The sequence below is a fragment of the Elgaria multicarinata genome, chromosome 3, assembly GCF_023053635.1.
Source record: "Elgaria multicarinata webbii isolate HBS135686 ecotype San Diego chromosome 3, rElgMul1.1.pri, whole genome shotgun sequence".
In the NCBI taxonomy this organism is placed as follows: domain Eukaryota; kingdom Metazoa; phylum Chordata; class Lepidosauria; order Squamata; family Anguidae; genus Elgaria; species Elgaria multicarinata.
In genome coordinates this window covers 41,140,426-41,162,850 of record NC_086173.1, presented here as the reverse complement: position 1 = coordinate 41,162,850, position 22,425 = coordinate 41,140,426, and the positions used below count along the sequence as shown (strand labels likewise).

The following is a 22,425-nucleotide window of genomic DNA, read 5'->3' as shown; positions in this document are numbered from 1 at the left end:
CTTGATATCTTTCAGGCGCTAGGTCAAGACTTTCCTCTTCTCCCAGGCATTTAATGGCATTGAACGCGAAGTTTGTTTTTTAATGGACCCAAGAATTGTTGTTTTAAATGGATGCTGCTGTTTTTATGCTGTTGTTGTTACATCTCTGATGGTTTTTAAAGCGTGTGTGTGTGTATGTGTGTGTATATATATATATATATATATATATATATATATATATATAATGTTTACTGTTTTTAGCTTTTGTGAACTGCCCAGAGAGCTTCAGCTGTGGGGTGGTATATAAATGTAATAAAATAAATAAATAATAAACAATATCCTTGACTTGATATCTGCAGGTTCCCCCCCCCCCCCAAAATCCTTTATTGGTCCCAATAATATGAAAGTCCAAATGCAATAATAATGTTTCCTAGACTTTAATCCAATCTCTTCCATGGAGCTTTTGGCTTAAGGCCTTAGTTCAAATCTGAAACAACAGAAACAAAGCCAATGTGCATGTGAGTACATTTGCCCACATTTGCCCTATATTACCCTGGCCTCTCTCTCCCTCTTGTCCAGTACTTGCTCCTCCACACACCCCACCCTGACCAAGCTTAGAATGTGTGTTTGGCCTGCTGTAGGGTTTTGGGTGGCTTGTTACCAATGGCAACAAGCCATCAGGTTCACACAACATGACAAGCCATGCTTTTGTTGTTTATTCGTTCAGTCGCTTCCGACTCTTCGTGACTTCATGGACCAGCCCACGCCAGAGCCACGCTGCCCAGGGGTAATTAGGCTAATCCTCCCACCATGAGACCGACACACACAGGGAGAGGAAATAAGCCATTGTGTAGGGTGACCATATGAAAAGGAGGACAGGGCTCCTGTATCTTTAACAGTAATGTAGGAAAGGGAATTTCAGCAGGTGTCAATTGAAGTGGGTGAACTTCCCTCTTCATCACAACAGTTAAAGCTATGCTAGCTATAGTAGAGTGGCCAGATACAAAAGAGGGCAGGGCTTCTGCAGCTTTAACTGTTGTGATGAAGAGGGAATTTCACCCTCTTCAATTGACACCTGCTGAAATTCCCTTTCCTACATTACTGTTAAAGATACAGGCGCCCTGTCCTCCTTTTCATATGGTCACCCTACCATTGTGGCTTATTTGGCCTGCACCTCAGTCCTCCCTTATGTGCAAACCTGGCCATTCTATCCAAGCCTGCTAGCCACGATGATGTAATAGAACCTCTAGGTTCCGAGGCAGTATGGGCCAGGGGAGGGGAAAAAAAGTCAGGAAAGGGCAGTTCCATTTATGAAATGAAAGAGGCCGATGCCTTGGGTGGGCTGCCTTTTATAGGCACAGTCCCTCCCTACCTCACATGGTCTACATTTTGCCATGAGGGGTGCCTCTATTCTGCTCCTCCCCCTCGCAACAGCCGGCTTCCCACCCAAGTGTGGCCTGGTCTTTCTGTTTGAGTCCTTGGGCTCAGTTGAAGCAGCTGCGGGACAGCGGACAGATACAGGTAAGGGGGAGGAGGGAGGGGGAGTTTACCTTGCCCTGCTGCCACCGCCCATGCGGCGACAGCGGCAGAGCCAGGTAAGTGGGCAAGGGGGAGGGGGGGTCTTACCTGCGTCTGTCGTGGCCCATCACCAGCTTCACTAGAGCCCGCAGCTCAACCTGGAAGTGTAGGCCGCAAGATGGGCCTACAGTTCCAGGTTGAGCTGCGGGCTCTAGTGAAGCTGGCGATGGGCCACAACAGATGCAGATAAGGGGGAGGAAGAAGGGGGCCTTACCTGGCGCCACCCCACAGTGCTGCGGAGCTCCGATTTGGAGCCGAAGCTCTGCAGCAGAGCGGAGCGGACCCTAGGCAGATCGAGGCGGAGCGGGCAGAATCCGCAATTTGCAGATCGGCAGCGGAGCGGAGTGGGGGGTCTGTGCACAGCCCTACTTGATTCTATAGTTACTCAAATTGTATCAGGTGCATATCAACAGCACCATTTTAATTATCCATTAAAATGGTTCTGCTAAGAGTTCATCTGTCGCTTAGACCTTCTCATTCATTCATAATCTATAATGGACAACTAATGTAATATCTTGTTTTCCATCAGGCTCAGTTTATGCAACCATGAACATGAACTAGTGCTGGACAGAAAATATGGTTCATTCTTATTCCGAAGATACTTCTATGATACCATTCCATTGCTTGACTGAAACAGGTTTTCTGACGAATTTACTATTTCAATAATGTATGCAAGAATAGAAAATCCTGTTAAATCCTATTGCCCAACTCCTTATAAATCTCCAATTAATTCTATGATCTATGCCTAATCATGATATGATCTTCATTTCTTATTCGAACGTATTCATAACTAAGGTGTCAAATGAAATCCATCTAAGAAATTTCACTCCTCAGATCTAAACTCCTAACACTTCTATCACATTCCTCAGAAAGCATCTATTCCAGTGCCTCCAAATTTCTCCTTTTCTCTTAGGTTGAATTCAGTGGCAAGTTGGCACCTTGAGAATGTCAATTTCCACAGCCCAGTTGGAGGATTTTGCTAGTTTTGTTGAAACTTTTGCACCTGGGATGTCTGGAGTTTTTACCTATGGAGGAATATTTGTGAAGGTCTCCAAATCACGCCAACTCAGACAGCAGAATAAAGCTCTAATGTGACATTACTACATTCACATTTTGTAAATATAGCATTTACCTGCAACAGTCAAACAGCGACCTGTGTATTTCCTTATAGCCTTGTGTTATTATAATCAACAGCAAAACAAAGTTACTCCTCTCTAACTAATTAGTGTAATTGTGAACTCAGATTCTTCATCATCATCATCATCATCATCATCATCATTTCACTGAGGTAATGTCTGAAGAACCCCTTACTTTCCCCCTCACATTAAATTGTGTGATCATTAATGTGTAATTGTCATGTCTACAGAAGCTTACACACTGGAAGTTCAATGTCTACTGATAACTAAGGTTAAGATTTTATGTAATTTTGTTGGCTTGCTGTTTGTCAGTGCAAACCTTAAGATGAATTTTGAGATGAGTTGTTGTTTTTCCCTTAATTTTATTACAACTTTTTTATTATCAGCCTTCTCCTGCAACAGAAGAAGAAACTTCAGGGCAATGTACATAAACAATTTGTGCATTGAAGCCAAACATTTCCCCCCTAGAAACATTGCTAGGCTGGCCAGATCACATTACGCCAGTCCTTTTACAACTTCATTGGCTGCCAGTCCAGATCCGGGCCCAATTCAAAGTGTTGGTATTCACATTTGAAGACCTAAACAGTTTGAGGCCAGGTTATTTGAAGGAACGCCTCCTCCTCCTTTCATCGCCAGCTGAAGACCTTTTTATTCTCTCAGTATTTTAACATTTAATTTTAACTTAATTAATTTTACTGTTCTAACTCTGTATTTTAATCTAATATCAATTTTGCTACGTGGTTTTATCCTGGTTGGGCTTTTTATACTCTATTTTGTATTTGTGCTTTTAACCTGTTGGTTGTTTTATTATGGTTTTAATTTTTGTGAACCACCCAGGGAGCTTCGGCTATTGGGCGGTATAAAAATGTAATCAAGAAATAAATTACCTCCATGTTCTTTCCACAAATTGTTTTATGCTTTTATCAACGGTTTTCCAGTCGACAGACCTTCTTTTTTTTAATCTTTGAGAAAGGTAATTAAGGGCCAAACTTTACTCTTGTTTACATTGGTGTAACTCCTGATCCATGCATAGCCGCAGAAAACTCACTCAGAATAGATACCTGACATACACCAATACAGGATAATCATCAGAAAAGCAAGCAACAATGAAACAATAAACACTAACATTTATGTGGCCCTTCTCCTAAGTAATGCAAATGCTTTGTGTTCATTATCAGAACAATCCTCACCACAACCTTGTTTTGTAGGCCACTATTGTCATCACCAAACTGCACATTACAGTGAAGCAGCTGAGTGACTCATTAGATTATGTCTCAGTTGGTATTTGAACTAAAGATATTTTAACTCTCATCTTGTGCCCCTAACTGCTATTGCCAATGCCCTTTCTTTTAATCTGCATTCTTCTGCTTTCACCTGTTGTCTTTCTGCCTGCGTGCCTGGTCTTGTCTTTCCCTTTTCCAAAGCACAATTTGACCATTTTTGTACTAATTCTATTTCAAGCACATTTGATGCAAAAATTTGTAACCAGAGGGAGACTTCAGCAGTGGCATATTTCTTCTGCAAGGTAAGTTTCTAGTCATCCACACTTTCCATCAATTCTGATCCAGAGGAAAAACCACCACCTTCTTCACCAAGGTTTGAATCTGGCATCCATCAGTCAGCGCTTTGTAACGGGACGGTGTAAAAGCCGGAACGGAACTGAACAGGCCGGAACAGCCCCATTATATTAAAAAACCATACCAAAAACAGTGGCATGTGTTAGCAACACTTGAGAACAATATTTTAAGACTAAAACCATACCAATATTATATCACTATTAACACCAGAACTCCCAAAACGACGTCCGGAACAGAATGGGATGGCCGGAACGGCCACTAGGGAATGAGCGATATCAACCAAACTCACCAGGCATGCATAACTAAATGGCAGGGATGCAATAGGCCACAAAAGTTGCCCCGAAACCACGTTCAGATACCCGTTCCGGGCAAAAACGCATATTGCGCAAAATCGGCTGTAACGGCAGCTTCCCAATGAGATAAGTGAACCAAACTCACCAGATGCACATAACTAGGTGGGACAAATACAGAAAGCTCCAAAAGTTGCCCCAAAACCACGTTCAGTTACCCGTTCCGGGCAAAAATGTGTATTGCACAAAACGGGCCATAACGGCAGCTTCCCAATGAGATAAGTGAACCAAACTCACCAGATGCACATAACTAGGTGGGACAAATACAGAAAGCTCCAAAAGTTGCCCCAAAACCACGTTCAGATACCCGTTCCGGGGAAAAACGTGTATTGCGCAAAACGGGCCGTAACAGCAGCTTCCCAATGAGGAAAGTCAACCAAACTCACCAGATGGACATGACAAGGTGGGACAAATATAGAAAGCTCCAAAAGTTGCCCCCAAACCACGTTCAGATACCCGTTCCGGGCAAAAACGCGTATTGCGCTAAATGGGCCGTAAAAGCAGCTTCCCAATGAGGAAAGTAAACCAAACTCACCAGATGCACATGACAAGGTGGGACAAATATAGAACGCTCCAAAAGTTGCCCCGAAACCACGTTCAGATACCCGTTCCGGGGAAAAACGCGTACTGCGCAAAACCGGCCATAACGGCAGCTTCCCAATGAGATAAGTGAACCAAACTCACCAGATGCACATGACAAGGTGGGGCAAATACAGAAAGCTCCAAAAGTTGCCCCAAAACCACGTTCAGATACCCGTTCCGGGGAAAAACGTGTATTGCGCAAAACGGGCCGTAACAGCAGCTTCCCAATGAGGAAAGTCAACCAAACTCACCAGATGGACATGACAAGGTGGGACAAATATAGAAAGCTCCAAAAGTTGCCCCGAAACCACGTTCAGATACCCGTTCCGGGCAAAAACGCGTATTGCGCAAAATGGGCCGTAACGGCAGCTTCCCAATGAGATAAGTGAACCAAACTCACCAGATGCACATGACAAGGTGGGACAAATATAGAAAGCTCCAAAAGTTGCCCCAAAACCACGTTCAGATACCCGTTCCAGGCAAAAACGCGTATTGCGCAAAACGGGCCGTAAAAGCAGCTTCCCAATGAGGCAAGTCAACCAAACTCACCAGATGCACATGACAAGGTGGGACAAATATAGAACGCTCCAAAAGTTGCCCCGAAACCACGTTCAGATACCCGTTCCGGGCAAAAACGCGTACTGCGCAAAACCGGCCGTAACGGCAGCTTCCCAATGAGATAAGTGAACCAAACTCACCAGATGCACATGACAAGGTGGGGCAAATATAGAAAGCTCCATAAGTTGCTCCAAAACCACGTTCAGATACCCGTTCCGGGCAAAAACGCGTATTGTGCAAAACGGGCCGTAACAGCAGCTTCCCAATGAGGTAAGTCAACCAAACTCACCAGAAGCACATTACTAGATGGGACAGATATAATAACCTCTGAAATTTCCATGAAAGTCAGGTTCTGTTACCCATTCCGGGCCATAGTTCATATTCCCAAAATTAGCTGGAAAAGAAAATTATGGGTGAGGAAAATGAGGCACTATCTATTGTCGGGAAATTGCCTCGAAAGGCAACTTCTATGTGTGTGAATGCAATCAAATAAACTACTTTCATTGTACTAACTGGAACATTTAATAAACTTTCTCAGAATCCAGAGTGAAGTTCTGCAAAGATGGTTTCCTACAGAAGCCCATAGTTGTCATGTGGTTTGGTAGTGTGCTTAAAATATCAGTCTATGATGGCATTGTTGGAGTTGGGCTGTCTCATTCCATCATGAAACTTACAATGACCTGTGGCTATTCACATCTTTCAACCTAACTTATTCCACAGGGTTATTACAAAATTGGGAAAGGCCATTGTAGTTCACCATGCGTTTCTGGGTGGCGGGTGGGATATAAATGTTCTGTCAAAAAAGCCCAGGTCTTTTGAGGATTGCCATGGGAGTACTGGAGGCTGCATTCCAGGAAGTCCAAAAACACGGCCCCCAACCCCTTCCAGGGCTGATGGAGGCCTTCCCCTTCAGCCCTTTCCCCCAAGAAATTGGGTGCCAGTCCCGGTTGCCCTGGAGATCTCCGTTTTTCCAGAGGTCTCCCGGGTTTTCCGGGTCATCTGGTCACCCTTATCACACCAGGAGACAAAGCGTTAATGCCCACATGCCACAATCTTGACAGGTACCCCTCCCCTCCCCAAACATGGAATTTATTTTTAAAAGCCAATCACACAATTTTTAATTGTATGTTAGGTGTCTTGAATAGGTTAGCCCCATGTGAATAAGAGGGAGCTAGGTTGACCATTTGTTTGATTCAGTATAACCCATTGTCATTGGCTGTGATGTTCTGAAGCTTTATTAACATATATGCTTCTTTAGTCATATTCTTTATGAAAACATGAATACAAGAAAAATAACCACAAACAGTAAGAACAAAAACAATGTACATAATATCTATATACTCTCTCTCTCTCTCTCTCTCTCTCTCTCTCTCTCTCTCTCTCTGTGTGTGTGTGTGTGTGTGTGTGTAAATGTAAATGCTAACATATAGCACCTGTTAACATAAATTTTTGCCTACAGTGTAGATTATTCATTTCTCACAACACTTTGGACATTTGAATATACCACGAGAAGCTTGATTTATCTCAAGGCAAGAATGATGGTGCCAGTCCTGACATGCTCCCTCGCACAGAACCATGGTGTCCTCCTTTGGTTTCTTGCACTGATCACCCATTAAGCACAAAGACCAAGATGAAGTGTAATACTGTTGTATTGCTGAAGACAAGAACTGGATTGTAGAAAATGTTCCTTTCGGTGGTTTTCTAGAAACAGGACTATTGAATTGCTTAATTTCTCTCTGATTTATTTGCTTCTTTATTCTCTGCTGCTGTCTCTGCATTAAACTTGGCCGAGGAAGAAGTGATTTGTGCTTGAGAAGTTCATTTGCAATCCACTGCCTTACAGGCACCATGTCTGCTGGGAAAGGGACAGGTGAGCCACTGCATAGCACATGTGCAAAGAGACATACAAAAAGTTTGGTTGACTTACCTCATTGGGAAGCTGCCGTTACGGCCCGTTTTGCACAATACGCGTTTTTGCCTGGAACGGGTATCTGAACGTGGTTTTGGGGCAACTTTTGGAGCTTTTTACATCTGTCCCACCTAGTAATGCGCATCTGGTGAGTTTGGTTGACTTACCTCATTGGGAAGCTGCCGTTACAGCCCGTTTTGCACAATACGCGTTTTTGCCCGGAACGGGTATCTGAACGTGGTTTGGGGGCAACTTTTGGAGCTTTCTATATTTGTCCCACCTTGTCATGTGCATCTGGTGAGTTTGGTTCACTTATATCATTGGGAAGCTGCCGTTACGGCCGGTTTTGCGCAGTACACGTTTTTGCCCGGAATGGGTATCTGAACGTGGTTTCGGGGCGACGTTTGGAGCTTTCTATATTTGTCCCACCTAGTTATGTGCATCTGGTGAGTTTGGTTTACTTTCCTCATTGGGAAGCTGCTGTTACGGCCCGTTTTGCGCAATACGCGTTTTTGCCTGGAACGGGTGTCTGAACGTGGTTTTGGGGCAACTTTTGGAGCTTTCTATATTTGCCCCACCTTGTCATGTGCATCTGGTGAGTTTGGTTCACTTACCTCATTGGGAAGCTGCCGTTACGGCCCATTTTGCACAATACGCGTTTTTGCCCGGAACTGGTATCTGAACGTGGTTTTGGGGCAACTTTTGGAGCTTTCTATATTTGTCCCACCTTGTCATGTGCATCTGGTGAGTTTGGTTCACTTATCTCATTGGGAAGCTGCCGTTACGGCCCATTTTGCGCAATACGCGTTTTTGCCCGGAACGGGTATCTGAACGTGGTTTCGGGGCAACTTTTGGAGCTTTCTATATTTGTCCCACCTTGTCATGTGCATCTGGTGAGTTTGGTTCACTTATATCATTGGGAAGCTGCCGTTACGGCCGGTTTTGCGCAGTACGCGTTTTTGCCCGGAATGGGTATCTGAACGTGGTTTCGGGGCAACGTTTGGAGCTTTCTATATTTGTCCCACCTAGTTATGTGCATCTGGTGAGTTTGGTTTACTTTCCTCATTGGGAAGCTGCTGTTACGGCCCGTTTTGCGCAATATGCGTTTTAGCCTGGAACGGGTGTCTGAACGTGGTTTGGGGGCAACTTTTGGAGCTTTCTATATTTATCCTACCTTGTCATGTGCATCTGGTGAGTTTGGTTCACTTACCTCATTGGGAAGCTGCCATTACGGCCCGTTTTGCGCAATATGCGTTTTTGCCCGGAACGGGTATCTGAACGTGGTTTCGGGGCAGCTTTTGGGGCTTATTGCATCCCTGCCATTTAGTTATGCATGACTGGTGAGTTTGGTTGATATCGCTCGTTCCCTAGTGGCCGTTCCGGCCATCCCATTCTGTTCCTGATGTCGTTTTGGGAGTTTTGGGGTTAATAGTGATATAATATTGGTATGGTTTTAGTCCTAAAATATTGTTCTCAAGTGTTGCTAACACATGCCACTGTTTTTGGTATGGTTTTTTAATATAATGGGGCTGTTCCGGCCTGTTCCGTTCCGTTCCGGCTTTTACACCGTCCCACACTTTTGAAACTGAAGGCTCATTCAGAAACATGAGATGTGATATGCGACTTACTGTTCAAAGGGGTTAGGGGTAGTAACTGTGACTGAAGCTGGTGTTTTATGCTGAAACATTTCACATTTGAAACTCTGTAAAATTTTCTTTTATTTTTTTTAAATAAATATATAAACTGAATGTGCAATTACTGGTTATTGTGCTTTGCAGACGGGGGGAGTCTAAAATCTCCTTGGCATGCCCAAGCCCTTTGGTGCACTTAGAACAGCTCTGCTTACAACAGTGTTGCCTCTATCTAACCGCTATGACTTGATTCTCAGGCTCCTTACCTAGATGACACACAAAAAGTTACTTCTATCCCTTCCTACGTCTTGAGCTTCAGCTATTGGGCTGTATAGAAACACAAAAAAATAAATCCTTCCCACTGCGTTACATCGGATACAGTCACAGTCTCTCTCTCTCTCTCTCTCTCTCTCTCTCTCTCTCTCTCTCTCTCTCTCTCTCTCTCTCTCACACACACACACACACACACACACACACACACACACACACACACACACACACACGCTTAACGTGTATACTGCGAGAGGCTCCGGGTGTTTGCGGCCAATACGCCACCACCACAAACACGATTCTGGAACACGTGGGGTGCACGTCTGAACCCTCGTGTGAAAAGGCCTTAGGTGTTCACTGTTTAAGGCAAGCCCAACACTCCAGAACGTCACTTTTTAAAAAATTCAGTTTTAAAGATTAATTTCCTCCTTCGCTGGAACAGCTGGGTGACCTGTTCTGCCTGAGAAGTGCAAGAGGAAACTCGCTCCTAGCGGCGCTCCCGACCCTTCGGCCTCCAAGGAGGTCACGAGAAAACGCGAGCGGCAAAGAGAATGGCGGCGGCGGCTCCTTGCCGGGAAGGCAGCTTATCTCTGCCGCAACGCCGCTGTTGACAAGGCCTTACTTGGAGAGGCATTAAGGCGCCCCGCCCAAAGGGCAGGTGGGCGGTTCAGCCAAGCAGATTTCTTTTGGTCGCGGAAAAACAGAGTTGGGAAGCCGCCGCCGCCAGAGCAGAAGAAGCCGCCGCGTCTTTCGTGTCTGCTGCCCCGCTGGGTCAACCGGGCCTGGAGAGAAGTCGCTGCTCGCCTGGGACCTGCTGGGGACGGTGGAGGCTTCTTTCCGGCAAGGCGGTGCTTGAACGGGACTGTGAGGTGGTGCTCGTAGGAGCTGATAGAGGTACTGCTGGCAGAAAGGCGCCGTGAGAAGGACCGAGGCAGGGAAGAATTGTGTGGCGAGGAAACACATGGAGGGGATTGAATAGAGAAGGAGCAAGGAGCAGATGGGGCCGGGAGAATGCAGCGGAGGAGCTGGGCAGAGGGAGGGAGGGAGGGAGCGACAGCGCAAAGGCGGGAGAGATGCAGATGGATTTAGGGGTTCGTGCGTGAGACGAGCTCTCCCCACCCCCAGGCAACTCCTCTGCGTATCCGGTGCTAGGCTGCTTTGGGAAACCGTGTGAGAATGGATGGACCTGAAGGGCATCGCTGACTCGGAGGTGATGGTGTGGCTTTGCCTTTGGCATGGAGCCAGCGATGTAACGCGTCCTTCAAAATGACTAGGCGAAAAAAGGAAAACTGAAGCCGGTACAGCGGGAAAATTGAAATGCTTCCCTCTCCCCCGTTCACCACTCTGGGACCTGCCTGGCCTTCTTTAAAATCCACCTGGCTCTTAGCAGGGCTTGCTGCTGCTGCTGCTGCTTGAGATCTCTGCTCCCCTGGGCTTCAATGAGTAGGGCGTGACTACTGCTGGGCAGCATTCAGGGCCAGCGATGCCAAAGGCACACACACACACACACAGAGAGAGATGGTGTGTGTGTGGGGGGGGGGGGGAGGACAAGGAAGCAAGACGGGAGGCCAAGTGGGAACCTCAAGATGCTCTCCATGCCCCTTCAGTAGTCCAGTAGCTGCCTCGTCTCTTTAACTTCCATCTGGTTCCCAGGCAGGCTTGCTGCTGCTTTTGCTGCTATTTGACAGCTTCAACCCCACAGACTGCAGTGAGTTGGATGTGATGGGTACTAGGCTTCAAATGCCCAGAGAGAGAGAGAGAGCAAGGGAAGAATTGAGGGGGTGAGAGTCAGTGGGGACATAAAGAAGTTCCAACAGCCCCTCTGCCTGCCCATCCTCCTCAATATCCATCTGGCTCCTACGCTTGCTTGCTGCTGTTGCAGATTGACAACTTCATCCTCAGGGACTGCAGTGAATGGGGCATGCCTGGTGCTGTATAGCATTTAACGCAACAAATCTGATGCTGGGTGGAGTTCCAGAAGAGCAAGAATGTGGAATCCTGCACATTTTTCTTCCTAGCAAATTGTTTTTAACCTCCACAGGTTGTTTTTCACTTTTTCAGTTTTTCTTCTGTATTAACATCCGCTTCTTGTGAGAAGCGGTTTTCCGAGGAAGGCATTTTACCAGGCACTGATGTGTCAAGAGGTGGGAGTAATGTTCAGTTAAAAGGTGGGTACATGTTTTTTTGGTTAGGGAGAAGATTTGTCTCATAAGGAGACTGCTGTGATAAGCTCTTGGGAGGGATTTTGGAGAGAAGATCTATTGCATGAGGGTTGTGTAAGTCAACCTAGTCCTGGCGGGGGGAGGGAGGGTATCTGTATTAGCCTATGGTGGGGAGAAGGGGATAGAGCCAAGCCAGATAAGGAGAAGGAAGAAGGGTTGGGCAATTAGTGGCTGTCTCTGATTCTGGGCCTTGTGTCTGCCAACAAAAGCCAGGAGTTAGTGCTAACCAATCACCAACTCTAGGTACTTTGGATCAGTAGCAGGTCCATCTCCAAGGTGTCTTATTCCTGGGTCTCCAACATGGGGCCTATGGGCATCAATGTTCCCATGGACATATCTCCTGATTTTATTCTGTTCATGCTCCAGCTCAGTGCTTCATTTTGAAACATGCCCCGCTGCCCAGAAAGAATAAGAGGGAGCAACCCTGTGGCTCCTAGAAAATGTTGGGGGTGGGGGCATAGGATTTTTTGGATTCCTGGATCCAAGGTCGGAGATAGCACTCCAACCTTGGAGCCAGGAATCCTCACTCTCCACCCCCTTTTCCTAATAGCTGATGCAAAAGGAACCATGTCAGCTGCCTCTCTGAGGTCGCCTTGCAACCCTGGAGGTAGTGTAAAGAGAGTGTGTCGGTGTGTGGGGAGAGGAAGGGACTGGGCAGCTGGGATACAATGTACCCTGAGGTCTCCCAAGCCTTCTTCCCTCCCAGTCTGACACGGCCCAGCTGCACGGGAGAAAAAAAGCCCACCTTAACAAAATGCAGAGCTGGAGGAGTGCAGAAGAAAAGATCACCTGTGTCCCTCCTCCCACTCTGCATTTAATGCCCATAAGCCTTCAAGTTAGAAACATCAGCATAGGATGAGCCCTAAGTTGGATGTCGTAGGGTGTGTTCTGAGTAACTACAGAGAGGTGGGGTGAAGAATGAGGAGTGAATTCTTTTTCTTTTGACTTTTGTTTGTTTTGTGGTGTTTGTTTTATTGTTTGCTTGGATGTGGTGTGTGGTTTTTTAATTTATTTATTTACAACATTTGTATACCGTTCCATATCTAGACAGATTCTGAAACTAAACAAAAAAGATAAGAAATGCAAAAGCCCAGAGAGCCCTGGCTATGGGGGTGGTATATAAGTGTAATAAATAAATAAATAAATAAAATCTTTGTATAAAAGAAACAAAATAGGATAAAAGAATAAATTGGCATGTTAAAATAATTGCTATATTTAAAAGGAAACAGAATTCTGATAAAACCATGGGTGGTCATTGAAGGAAGGCTTTCTGAAATAAAGATTTTTTTCAGGAGGTGCCAGAAACAGTACAATGTTGCTGCCTACTTGACCTCCAAAGGCAGGGAGTTTCATAGGAAAGGAGGCACTACACTGAAGGCTGTTCTCTGGGTGGACTTCAGTTGGACCAGAGGTCCCTGTGGAACCTGGCCCAGTAGTGAATAGGCAGCCAGTGCAGTTCCGTAAGCAAAGGGGCAACTCCCAACAACAGCCAAGCTGTGGTATTCTGCACTAGGTCCAGCTTCCGTAGCAGACTTAAGGGCAGCTCCATGTAGAGCAGATTGCAGTAATCCAGTCTTGAGGTTAATAGTGCCTGTACCACTGTGACCAAGCTAGGCCTGTCCAGGAGACTCTAGCTGGTGAACCAGCCGAAGCTGGTAAAAGAGACTCCGAGCTGCTGCAGCCACTTGGGCCTCCAACAATAGTGGTGGATCTAGGAATACCCACAGACTACGAACCTGATCTTTCAAGGGGAGTACAACCCCATCCGGAACTGGCAATGAATCTACTTCTCAGACTCACCCAAAGGGCTTCCGTTTTGCCAGGATTCAGATTCATTTTATTGGCTCTCATCCAGTCCATTACTGAATCTAGGCACCGATCCAGGATTTGCACAGTCTCACCTGATTCAGATGTTACAGGTAGATCGAACTGTGTATTATTAGCATACTGATGGCACTTTGATTCAAATCCCCTAATGACTGCTCCCAGTGGCATCACATAGATGTTAAAAAACATTGGGAACAAGATGGTACCCTGCAAAACCCCATAGCTTAATTGCCAAGGGGCTGAGGTATGATCACCCAATATTACTCTCTGAAATCGGCCCCGCAGGTAAGACTGCAACCACTGTAACACAATGCCTACAATGCCCATTCCACAGAATCAGTCCAGGAGGATACCATGGTCAATGGTATCAAAAGCCAATGAGAGGTTGAGCAGAATTAACAGGGTTGTACTCTCCCCCCCCCCCCCCGGCCCTTTCTCAATAAAGGTCATCCATCAATCCAAGTCTGATTCAGTTCCATGACAAGATTGAAACCCAGACTGGAATGGATTTAGATGATCCATAATCTTCAAGAGTGCCTGCAGTAGCTCTGCCACAACCCTCTCAACCTGCCTTAGGAAAGGGGTATTTGCAACTGGGTGGTGGTTGTTTAATAAGCTGTCTGAGAACCTTTTTGGCTGAGGAATGGGATAAAAATACTGTAAATATAAATAAATAAATGCCATTAGACAAAAAGGGATGACTTGGATGACTTGGAGCTGGCAGAATTGCTATGTCTTATATTAATTGTTTCCTTGCCAGTTTCTCCATCCATTCGATTACCTATATTTAAAGTATGTAACTGGCATTCAATTTAAAACAAATCAAATCTTATTTGCACCATGCCAATGGCCATTGCAATTTATAACAGTGTTCATGCAAGTATACATCATCAACCATAAAACAGATAGTAAACTGTCCAGTATCCTAAGAAAGCCTTAACATAGAAGATCTACTAAAGGAATAAAAACATTGCATACAGTTAGGACTAAAATTATGTGATTTCAAACTTAGGATACAATTGCAGCCGTTATTTTAATCGCAGTTGCTAAAGTATTAAGGTGAAAAGACAGCTAAATTTCGTTTCCTATTAACAGTTTTCATCCAACTACTTTTGTGGGAGTCTGTATTAGGGAATATAATTTATATTAACGGTTCAGGTTATTTTTAGGCCCTTGGGGGATATTTTGAGATATGCTGTACCTGTATAAAAGAGATTGACTCCACATGATTTGAAATGGAACTAGACTGTGATTTACTTCAAAAAGGTTACAGAGCAGCGTTTAAAGTGATTTATGAAGGAAAGCTTACAAGAGCTGGAGAATATCTCTTTCAGGATGACTAATCCCTATGGTTCTGCTCATCTAAACGGGGATAGAGAGAACTTGCCAATGAGCATTTAGAAAAATGAAAAGGCTTTTGAGACCAAAAGCTCATAGTGTCAGTTGCATCTTGAGATGTAAAATTTCCGGAAATTTTGAAGCCATGGAAAAAGACCATTTTTTCTGGGGAGAAATGGAATTTTTTGGAAAAATTGGGGAAAAAAGAGAGCGATATTAGCACTTTTTACAGATTGAAAAGTGCTTTGTTACTTTAGGAACATAAAATGTAATTATGTACAAGTTGGTTTGGCATCAAATTGTTACATTTGGTATGTTAAAAGGACAGCGTATTCAAACAATTATTACAAATTGAATTTACTTTTTACTTTTTAAACTTTTTTTGGTAACAAATGGAGCTGGAGCAGGAAAGGCCAGTAGGAGAGGGAGGTTGACAGTTTGGCCCCATGTCAGGCACTTTGGTCATGTAGCTGTTTAACAATCTCCAGCCTTCCTCCCAACACTGGACGAAGATAGTGGTGGGGATTGTTGTGCAACTGCTGCCTGAAGCAAAGAACAAGATGGCACCCCCTCACATTCTCTGTACAAAAGCTGGACTGACTACAGGATCGTGTTCCCCAATGAAGGCAGCAGGCTAGTTTAGGAGGTGCAGCTACCTCAAGGTGTTTTGTTTCTCAGAGGGTTTACCCATTTCACTCATTAATCAGGTAGTTAAGAAATTCATTATTCAGCTGTTCATTATTCTACTGCTAAAACAACACGGATGTTGAGCATTTAAAAGGTTTGGCCATTAAAAATGTATTGTGCTTGCTTTTCAGGCTACACATAAAAATGTCTACAGATGTTCCTAGAGAAATAGGTGTGTGGCGGCAAACCAGAGCTCTTTTGTACAAGAACTGCCTAGTAAAATGGAGGACCAAAAAGACTAGTGTTCAGGTGAGTTGCTAAGAAGTATTCTTTTCATTATTATTATTATTGATTTTTAACCCACCTTTTGTGGTGCATTGCTCTCACAAGTTGGCTTACAGTATTACAAAATATAAACATACAATTACAATTAAACAGAGAGAGAGAGAGAGAGAGAGAGAGAGAGAGAGAGAAAGCAACAGCAGCTAATGTTTTTTGAGCACCAAATGCAGACTGGAATAAATAAGCCTTTTAGTTTTTAAAAGTCAACAGTGATAGGCCATATGCATCTCCCTGGGCAGTGAGTTCCAAAGACGTGCAGCCACCACTGACAATGCCCTCTCCTTAGTACCCTTCAGCCTAATGGTCTTGCTGGTAGGGCAGAGAGTAGGGTTTTTGACACCAATCTTAATACTTGGGGAGGTTCATACAGGTATAAGTGGTCTTTCAGATAACGTGGCCCCAAACCATTTAGAATAGCACTGGGCCAAAAAAAAACCTCTACCGTTTTTCCCACCAACGTTCTCATTCAATTTGATAAAAAAGAAATTGCTTTCGAAAAGAAATTCAAAGGAGAATAAATTTTGGCGAAAATTTGTGGGCTTGGTTCAGGGTTCTTTATTTACCTTGCTTATGAGATGACTAAGGAGTGCGTGTGAGTGTCCTGTCCTTCATTGTACAATCATCTCTCTGGCAGGCTGTAGGCTCCTTGGCTTCCTGCAATTCCCACCCAGAGGAAGACATGATTTTATTTCTCCCATAGGGCCTTTTCAGATCAGGAAGTGCAGGCAACTTGGGAGACTATAGAGCAATGGTGAGATATGTAATAAAAAGAAAAATAGGAGTAATAGGAGGAATAATATTACTCAAGCATTTAGCTCTTAGAAGTGGTCTAGTTGCCACATTCTGTACCAATTGCAATTTCTGAATCATCTTCAAGAGCAGCCTCACATAGCATTACTGTAGCATTACTGTAATCTAAACTAGATGTAACCAAGGCACGTGTCGTTGTGGCTTCGTTAGCTTTCTCTAGATAGGGCTGCAGCTCTTAAGCTGGTAAAAAGCACTTCTGGTACCTGACAACCCCTCCATAAACAGTGCTTTCCATAAACTTTTAATCTATCATGGATGTATTGAAGGTTTGAGTTTAGTTCTTTTTACTGTGCAATTGAATAGTAGGAGAAAACTTCTTTTGTTTTGATATCTGTTAATAACTATAGCACAAGGTGCAGAATCTCATTTATATTAATGCTTTATAAGCTCTAAGGCTGCAGCCCTGCTTCTATGGCCTATGTGCTGGAGTGCTGCCCTAGATGGCCTTTTTAAAATAATAATAAAAATAATAATTTCCATTTAACTTGCTTATTTCATTTCTGCAGGAAGTCCTGATTCCACTTTCATTGTTAAGTTTGCTGATAATAATAAGTATGATACAGCCAAACAAAAGACAGGATGAGGTGCCAGATTCTACTCTTTATTCTGAGAATCGTTCCAACATCTCAGAGTTTATTGTTGGCTACACACCAGTAAATTATGAGACAAGAAAAATTATGGACAAAATGTTTTCCGAATCCTGTATGGAAGGTACTGTGAGCTTTCATGCTACTCTGACGTTGCATACATTTGTATTGTCTTTTTTCCTAGGATATACTTGGAAGTTACAGTAATTGACGTGACTGCAGGTCTCTGCAGGGGAAAGTATTTCTCCTTTGTATAGATTAAAATTTTAAAGCCTTTGTCATTCCTTTACGCTTGGCCATACTAAACTTGCAGAACAACCAAAGTAGGGATATAGATGTTTTTACTGCCTAAAGGTAAGACATATTGCAGCCCAACTACTATAGAAGAGAACACAGTGGTGTGCTTCTATAGGTCAGTATCTTACTCTGTTGGCATTAGGTTTTTTGTTTGTTTTTACTTTGCTTTGTTTAGTTTTCATTTCTATCCAGGAGAGTTTGCGTGTTTCTAATATCCCTGTAAGTGTTATAAACATTTCTAAGGTATTTGTTGTGTTGTGCTTTTTTCTTTTTTCTTTTTCTTTTTTAAACAGATGTTAGTTTTATCCTCATATTGTATAATTGTTTTTATAGTATTATACCCAGGAAAGGCTGGGTAAGAATATACGAACATTTTGACTTAAAAGCTATTCAATTTTTCGGAACAAATAAAAACGGTCCTTGGAAAAAAATGGGTGGGGGAAAGTTTTCCCTCCAGTTTTTTTCTGGGCTTTTCCATCTCTTTACAAGACCACTGACACTTTGCATCCAGCTCAGTGGACTGAAACCTATCTAAGGAAGAAGCTTTCTATTCTTCGCTACTGGAATGTAACCTCCCAACATGATTCACTGATATTTGCAAGGGGTTTGGAGGCCTGGAAGAATTGAGCTTCCCACTGAACATTATCCCTTTTGTTGCTTTCACTGACAGTCCAGTTCCACTATGTCAGCCTTCCCTCCAGATCTTTTGGTCTGCAACTCCTAGAATTAGAATAATAGAATAGTAGATTAGGGGGGCCTATAAGGCCATTGAGTCCAACCCCCAATTCAGTGCAGAAATCCCCCCTAAGGCATACCTGACAGATGGTTGTCAGGTATGCGTTATGGTGGATTCCTGCAGCCAATAGCTTTGGCTGCAAAGCTCTGTTCTGAAGGATTGGGCTGCAAAATAAATAATTAAATAAATGGAGAAAGCCCTTTCCTTTTACAGAGCATAATAAGAGGTGGGTGGGAGCCCCTGAAGTTATTCACAGTAATGCATAATCAAGTTAAAATGGTAACTTTTACCTTGGTCATGTATCACTCTGAATAAATTCAGGGCTTCAGCAAAATAAGAATCCTGGTGAAGATATATGTATGAATAGAAAAGTATCATTTGCCATCAAACGACAGGGGTGACTTCTGTCAATATGAGATCAAAGTAATTAGGAGTAACTGATGTTTTTCAGGAAAAGACGCAAGAGAATTTTCGACTGAGAAAGAAATGGAAGAGGCTCGTAGTCTTTATAGCTCAGAAAAATTTGTAGGTGTAATTTTCAAAGATTCCATGTCCTACCATCTCAGATTTCCTCCTACACTTGTTCCAGCATCTTCAATCCATGTGGAATCAAAAAGTAAATATAAATAAATACATATTTATTTTTTAAAAGAGCTAAATATAAAGTTTGGACTTTGATTAATCTTGTATCATCATTGAAGACCTGAAGGATTTACTAGTCAAAAATAATGGTATGACAAAACCTTAGGCAATAGGAGCCCTTTCCACATGATGTGAATGTTCGCAAGCTCTCAGATTTAACATACTTATTACTTCAATTTATGAATTTCCCTATACCAAGGCTCTCAGTATGACATGCAAAATCAAAACATTTTTTAACACAAGATATATAGAGAGATCCTTATTTTGCTTGAGTTTCAAAAATGGAAGTGACCTGCAATAGCAGGTCCTTTAAGGAAGTTCAGTTAGCAGTGGTGTAGTGGCTAAAGTGTTAGACTGGGAGTCGGGAAATCCGGGTTCTTGTCCCCACTTGGCCATGGAACCCCACTGGGTGACTTTGGGCCAGTCACAGACTCTCAGCCCAACGCACCTCACGGGGTTGTTGTTGTGAGGATAAAATTGAGAGGAGGAGGGTTGTGTACGTCACCTTGGGTTCCTTGGAGGAAAAAAGGTGGGATATAAATGCAGTAATACAATAATACATCAGTAGATTGCATCTATTATGTGGGTGGATGTACAAATGTGTATATGTGTGCTTGTTATACAATTTGCAGGCATAGTAACCTCTACTAAGAGGATGAAACTTTGGTTATTAATCTTTTTATTCTAATTTTAATGAAACAAAACAAAATTAATTGGAGATGGTGAAACTTGCCAAAGATCAGAAAAATAAGTGGCTGTACTAGGTGCTGTTACATTTTGTCTTTCTTTTTTTCTTTTTAGAAGGGCAATTCTCAATAACTTCCTTTTTTCTTGGCAAAACTAGATTACATTTACAGGCATAGTTGCCCTTCTGAGGGGAATCATGCCTACTAAGCTTTAGATGAAGAGGTACAGCAGGTTTTGTCGAAGAGAAGACTTTACGTTTTGGGATTTTCCAAGAAAAGATCCACTTACCCTCCTCTGTCCTTTGCAACAAATTGTTATCAAAATGACATACATTATAGAAACAAAACCTGCACATTTCAGAAGGAAAGGCTTTTTTGGGGAGGTTTTCTGCTCAGTTGGCACTACTGGCACAGAAAGTACAATATAACGGGTGGATGATGGATGTGGAACATACAATGGCAGAAGCAGAAAGACTTTGAACATCCAACATTTTCCAAGCAAGCATCTAATGCCACACCCTCCCAGGTTCCACAGACTCCACCAACCACTTTTGCAGACACACTGTGCCTCTGGGTCAATATGGATTGCTTATGAAGCTTCAGGAATGTTCAGCTTTGGAATCCCCTCTGCTTTGGAGGATCCCCGCTTCAATTCGGATATCTCCTGAATCTTTCCAAATTGGCCCCAGTTGGTTATAGAATTGGGCCAAATCCAAAACATATCCCTACTTTTTGGCATCAGAATTTATAGTGCAGACATTTAAGGTTAGCCCAACCTTAGCGTTATTGAATAATTATCAAACAAAGTAAGTTCAGTTGTTCACTCTTATAATTTGATTTCTGTAGCCAGTTGCTCAAGCCCTTCCCAGATGTGTGAAGCTACAACATATTGGCACTATGGTTTTTCAGCGCTACAGATCTGCCTTGATGCAGCAATTATACAGGTAAAAGTAAATAATCAGAGTGTGGAAAGTTCTGCATTATCATTTGAATTATGCTTAAAGTATGAATTATACCTGACGTATGATTTTTTAATAATTTCAGGAGATGTTTCACATCATTTCGTGCTTTTCTCAAATTTGTTCAATAATAACTGTCTTTGTGACTGAATGTTAAATATATAGAATAATTTCTGTACAGATCTCAATGCCAACCGTTAGCTAGATATAAATCATTTGTCTAAGTGATGCTGCATACATTAAAATTGGTGCTGTAGATATGTACCCAAGGAGCAGTTGCCTGTTGTACACAAAGTAAATCCACATCTTAGAACTATGGGATGGATCCTGAATTGCACCTTCTGTTCATGAAAGGGATACTGGGTCAGCAAAGGGCTCTTTCTGGCTGCAGTGGGGACATGATTTTTGCCTTCTGTAACTCTCGGTGCCACCACCCACACTGTTCTGGAAGGTCCTCCAAATCGCAGAAGCAGATTTTCTGGGGGGAATGGAAGCTGCATGGGGAAGGGGGAATTATCAAAAAATATTGCTTCCCATTCCTCCAGCAGGAGTTTCCTGTGAGCAGAGTTCTGCTCACCAGAACTTAGGACTGCTGCCCATGTGTATACTTTTCATGGCATATGGGTGTTTTATATAGAACTTACCAGTGTTTACTCCTAGCAACCTAAACATTAAATTGGCTAGAGAGAGAAAACTAGCTCATACATATTCCTGCTGAAATCCCCTTTGTGTTTTGATTGCCTCACAGCAGATGGTTAATAATAGTGCCAGTAATGGAATGCTACTGCAACACACTCACAATATTTTAGGGTTTTGAGAATGGAGATTCCAGTTCATGGGTATCTGGGCAATGTTTAATTTTGAATGAGTGATATGGGCAATCTTTATGATATGGACAATCTTTAAAAACAGTATGTATGTATGTATGTATATGTATTTAATGGGAAGGCTGGCATTCTGAACTTGTCTTGTCAAGGCGCTGACATATAGCAATTTGGGGAAAATGTCAAAAGTGTATGTTCTCTGACATATATTCAGATTGTGATAGCAATTTGGGGGAAATGACACAAGTTTCCATCTGGATATTTCTTGAAGCCAAAACAGTTTGGTGAAATATCTGTTTCAAGTTTCATAGCAGTAAGTTAGATTATGAGTATAAGCTAGGTAAGGGAAACAAATTTTAATGATCAAGTTTACAGTATACTTTGAAATATATATATATATATATATATATATATATATTCAAATAGCTACTGCAGTAATATGAAAACTGTTTTTAACATTTCCTTCTTTTTCTTAGTTAAAGACTAACCACTCAGTTTTAGAAGAACTGGAATCAACAAAAGCCATCATGATGGGAAAGTCTGCTGTTGTGGAAATAGATGACTTTTTTCGTGCAGTTGTTTTAATTTACCTAGTGATTGCCTTTTCACCCTTTGGCTATTACTTGACAATCCATATTATGACAGAAAAGGAGAAGAAATTGAAGGAATTCTTAATTGTAATGGGACTTCATGACACAGCTTTTTGGTATGTATTTTTTTTTTAGTTCTTTAAAAAAAAGTAGAATAATTTTCATTTTGTCTCATATGACTGCTATTCTGAGCAGAAGAAGTATATAATGGCTTTGATCCTAAGATAAGCTATCTAAAGAAATTCATGGAATAAAATCTTCTTCGGCCTTCCTTTCCCTTCAACTACTTGAGACCCCAAGAAGCCTTTGTGTGGAATGTGTGAGGGGGGGCTTCCATGGGAGGGGAGAATTACCAGAACATAGCTGAG

The 22,425-nt window shown here is 42.9% G+C and overlaps 1 protein-coding gene across 1 annotated transcript in view; it reads left to right on the top strand.

Moving 5' to 3' along the window:
- The first annotated feature begins 11,466 nt into the window (after positions 1 to 11,466).
- LOC134394525 (cholesterol transporter ABCA5-like) overlaps positions 11,467 to 22,425 on the top strand; it is a 58,908-nt gene continuing 47,949 nt past the window's right edge. Inside the window, exons 1-6 of the mRNA XM_063120057.1 lie at positions 11,467 to 11,611; positions 15,776 to 15,893; positions 17,243 to 17,447; positions 18,808 to 18,972; positions 20,531 to 20,628; positions 21,944 to 22,173. Of these exons, the coding sequence (XP_062976127.1) occupies positions 15,789 to 15,893; positions 17,243 to 17,447; positions 18,808 to 18,972; positions 20,531 to 20,628; positions 21,944 to 22,173 (803 nt within the window). The 5' untranslated portion in view covers positions 11,467 to 11,611; positions 15,776 to 15,788. The remainder of the gene's footprint in view (positions 11,612 to 15,775; positions 15,894 to 17,242; positions 17,448 to 18,807; positions 18,973 to 20,530; positions 20,629 to 21,943; positions 22,174 to 22,425) is intronic.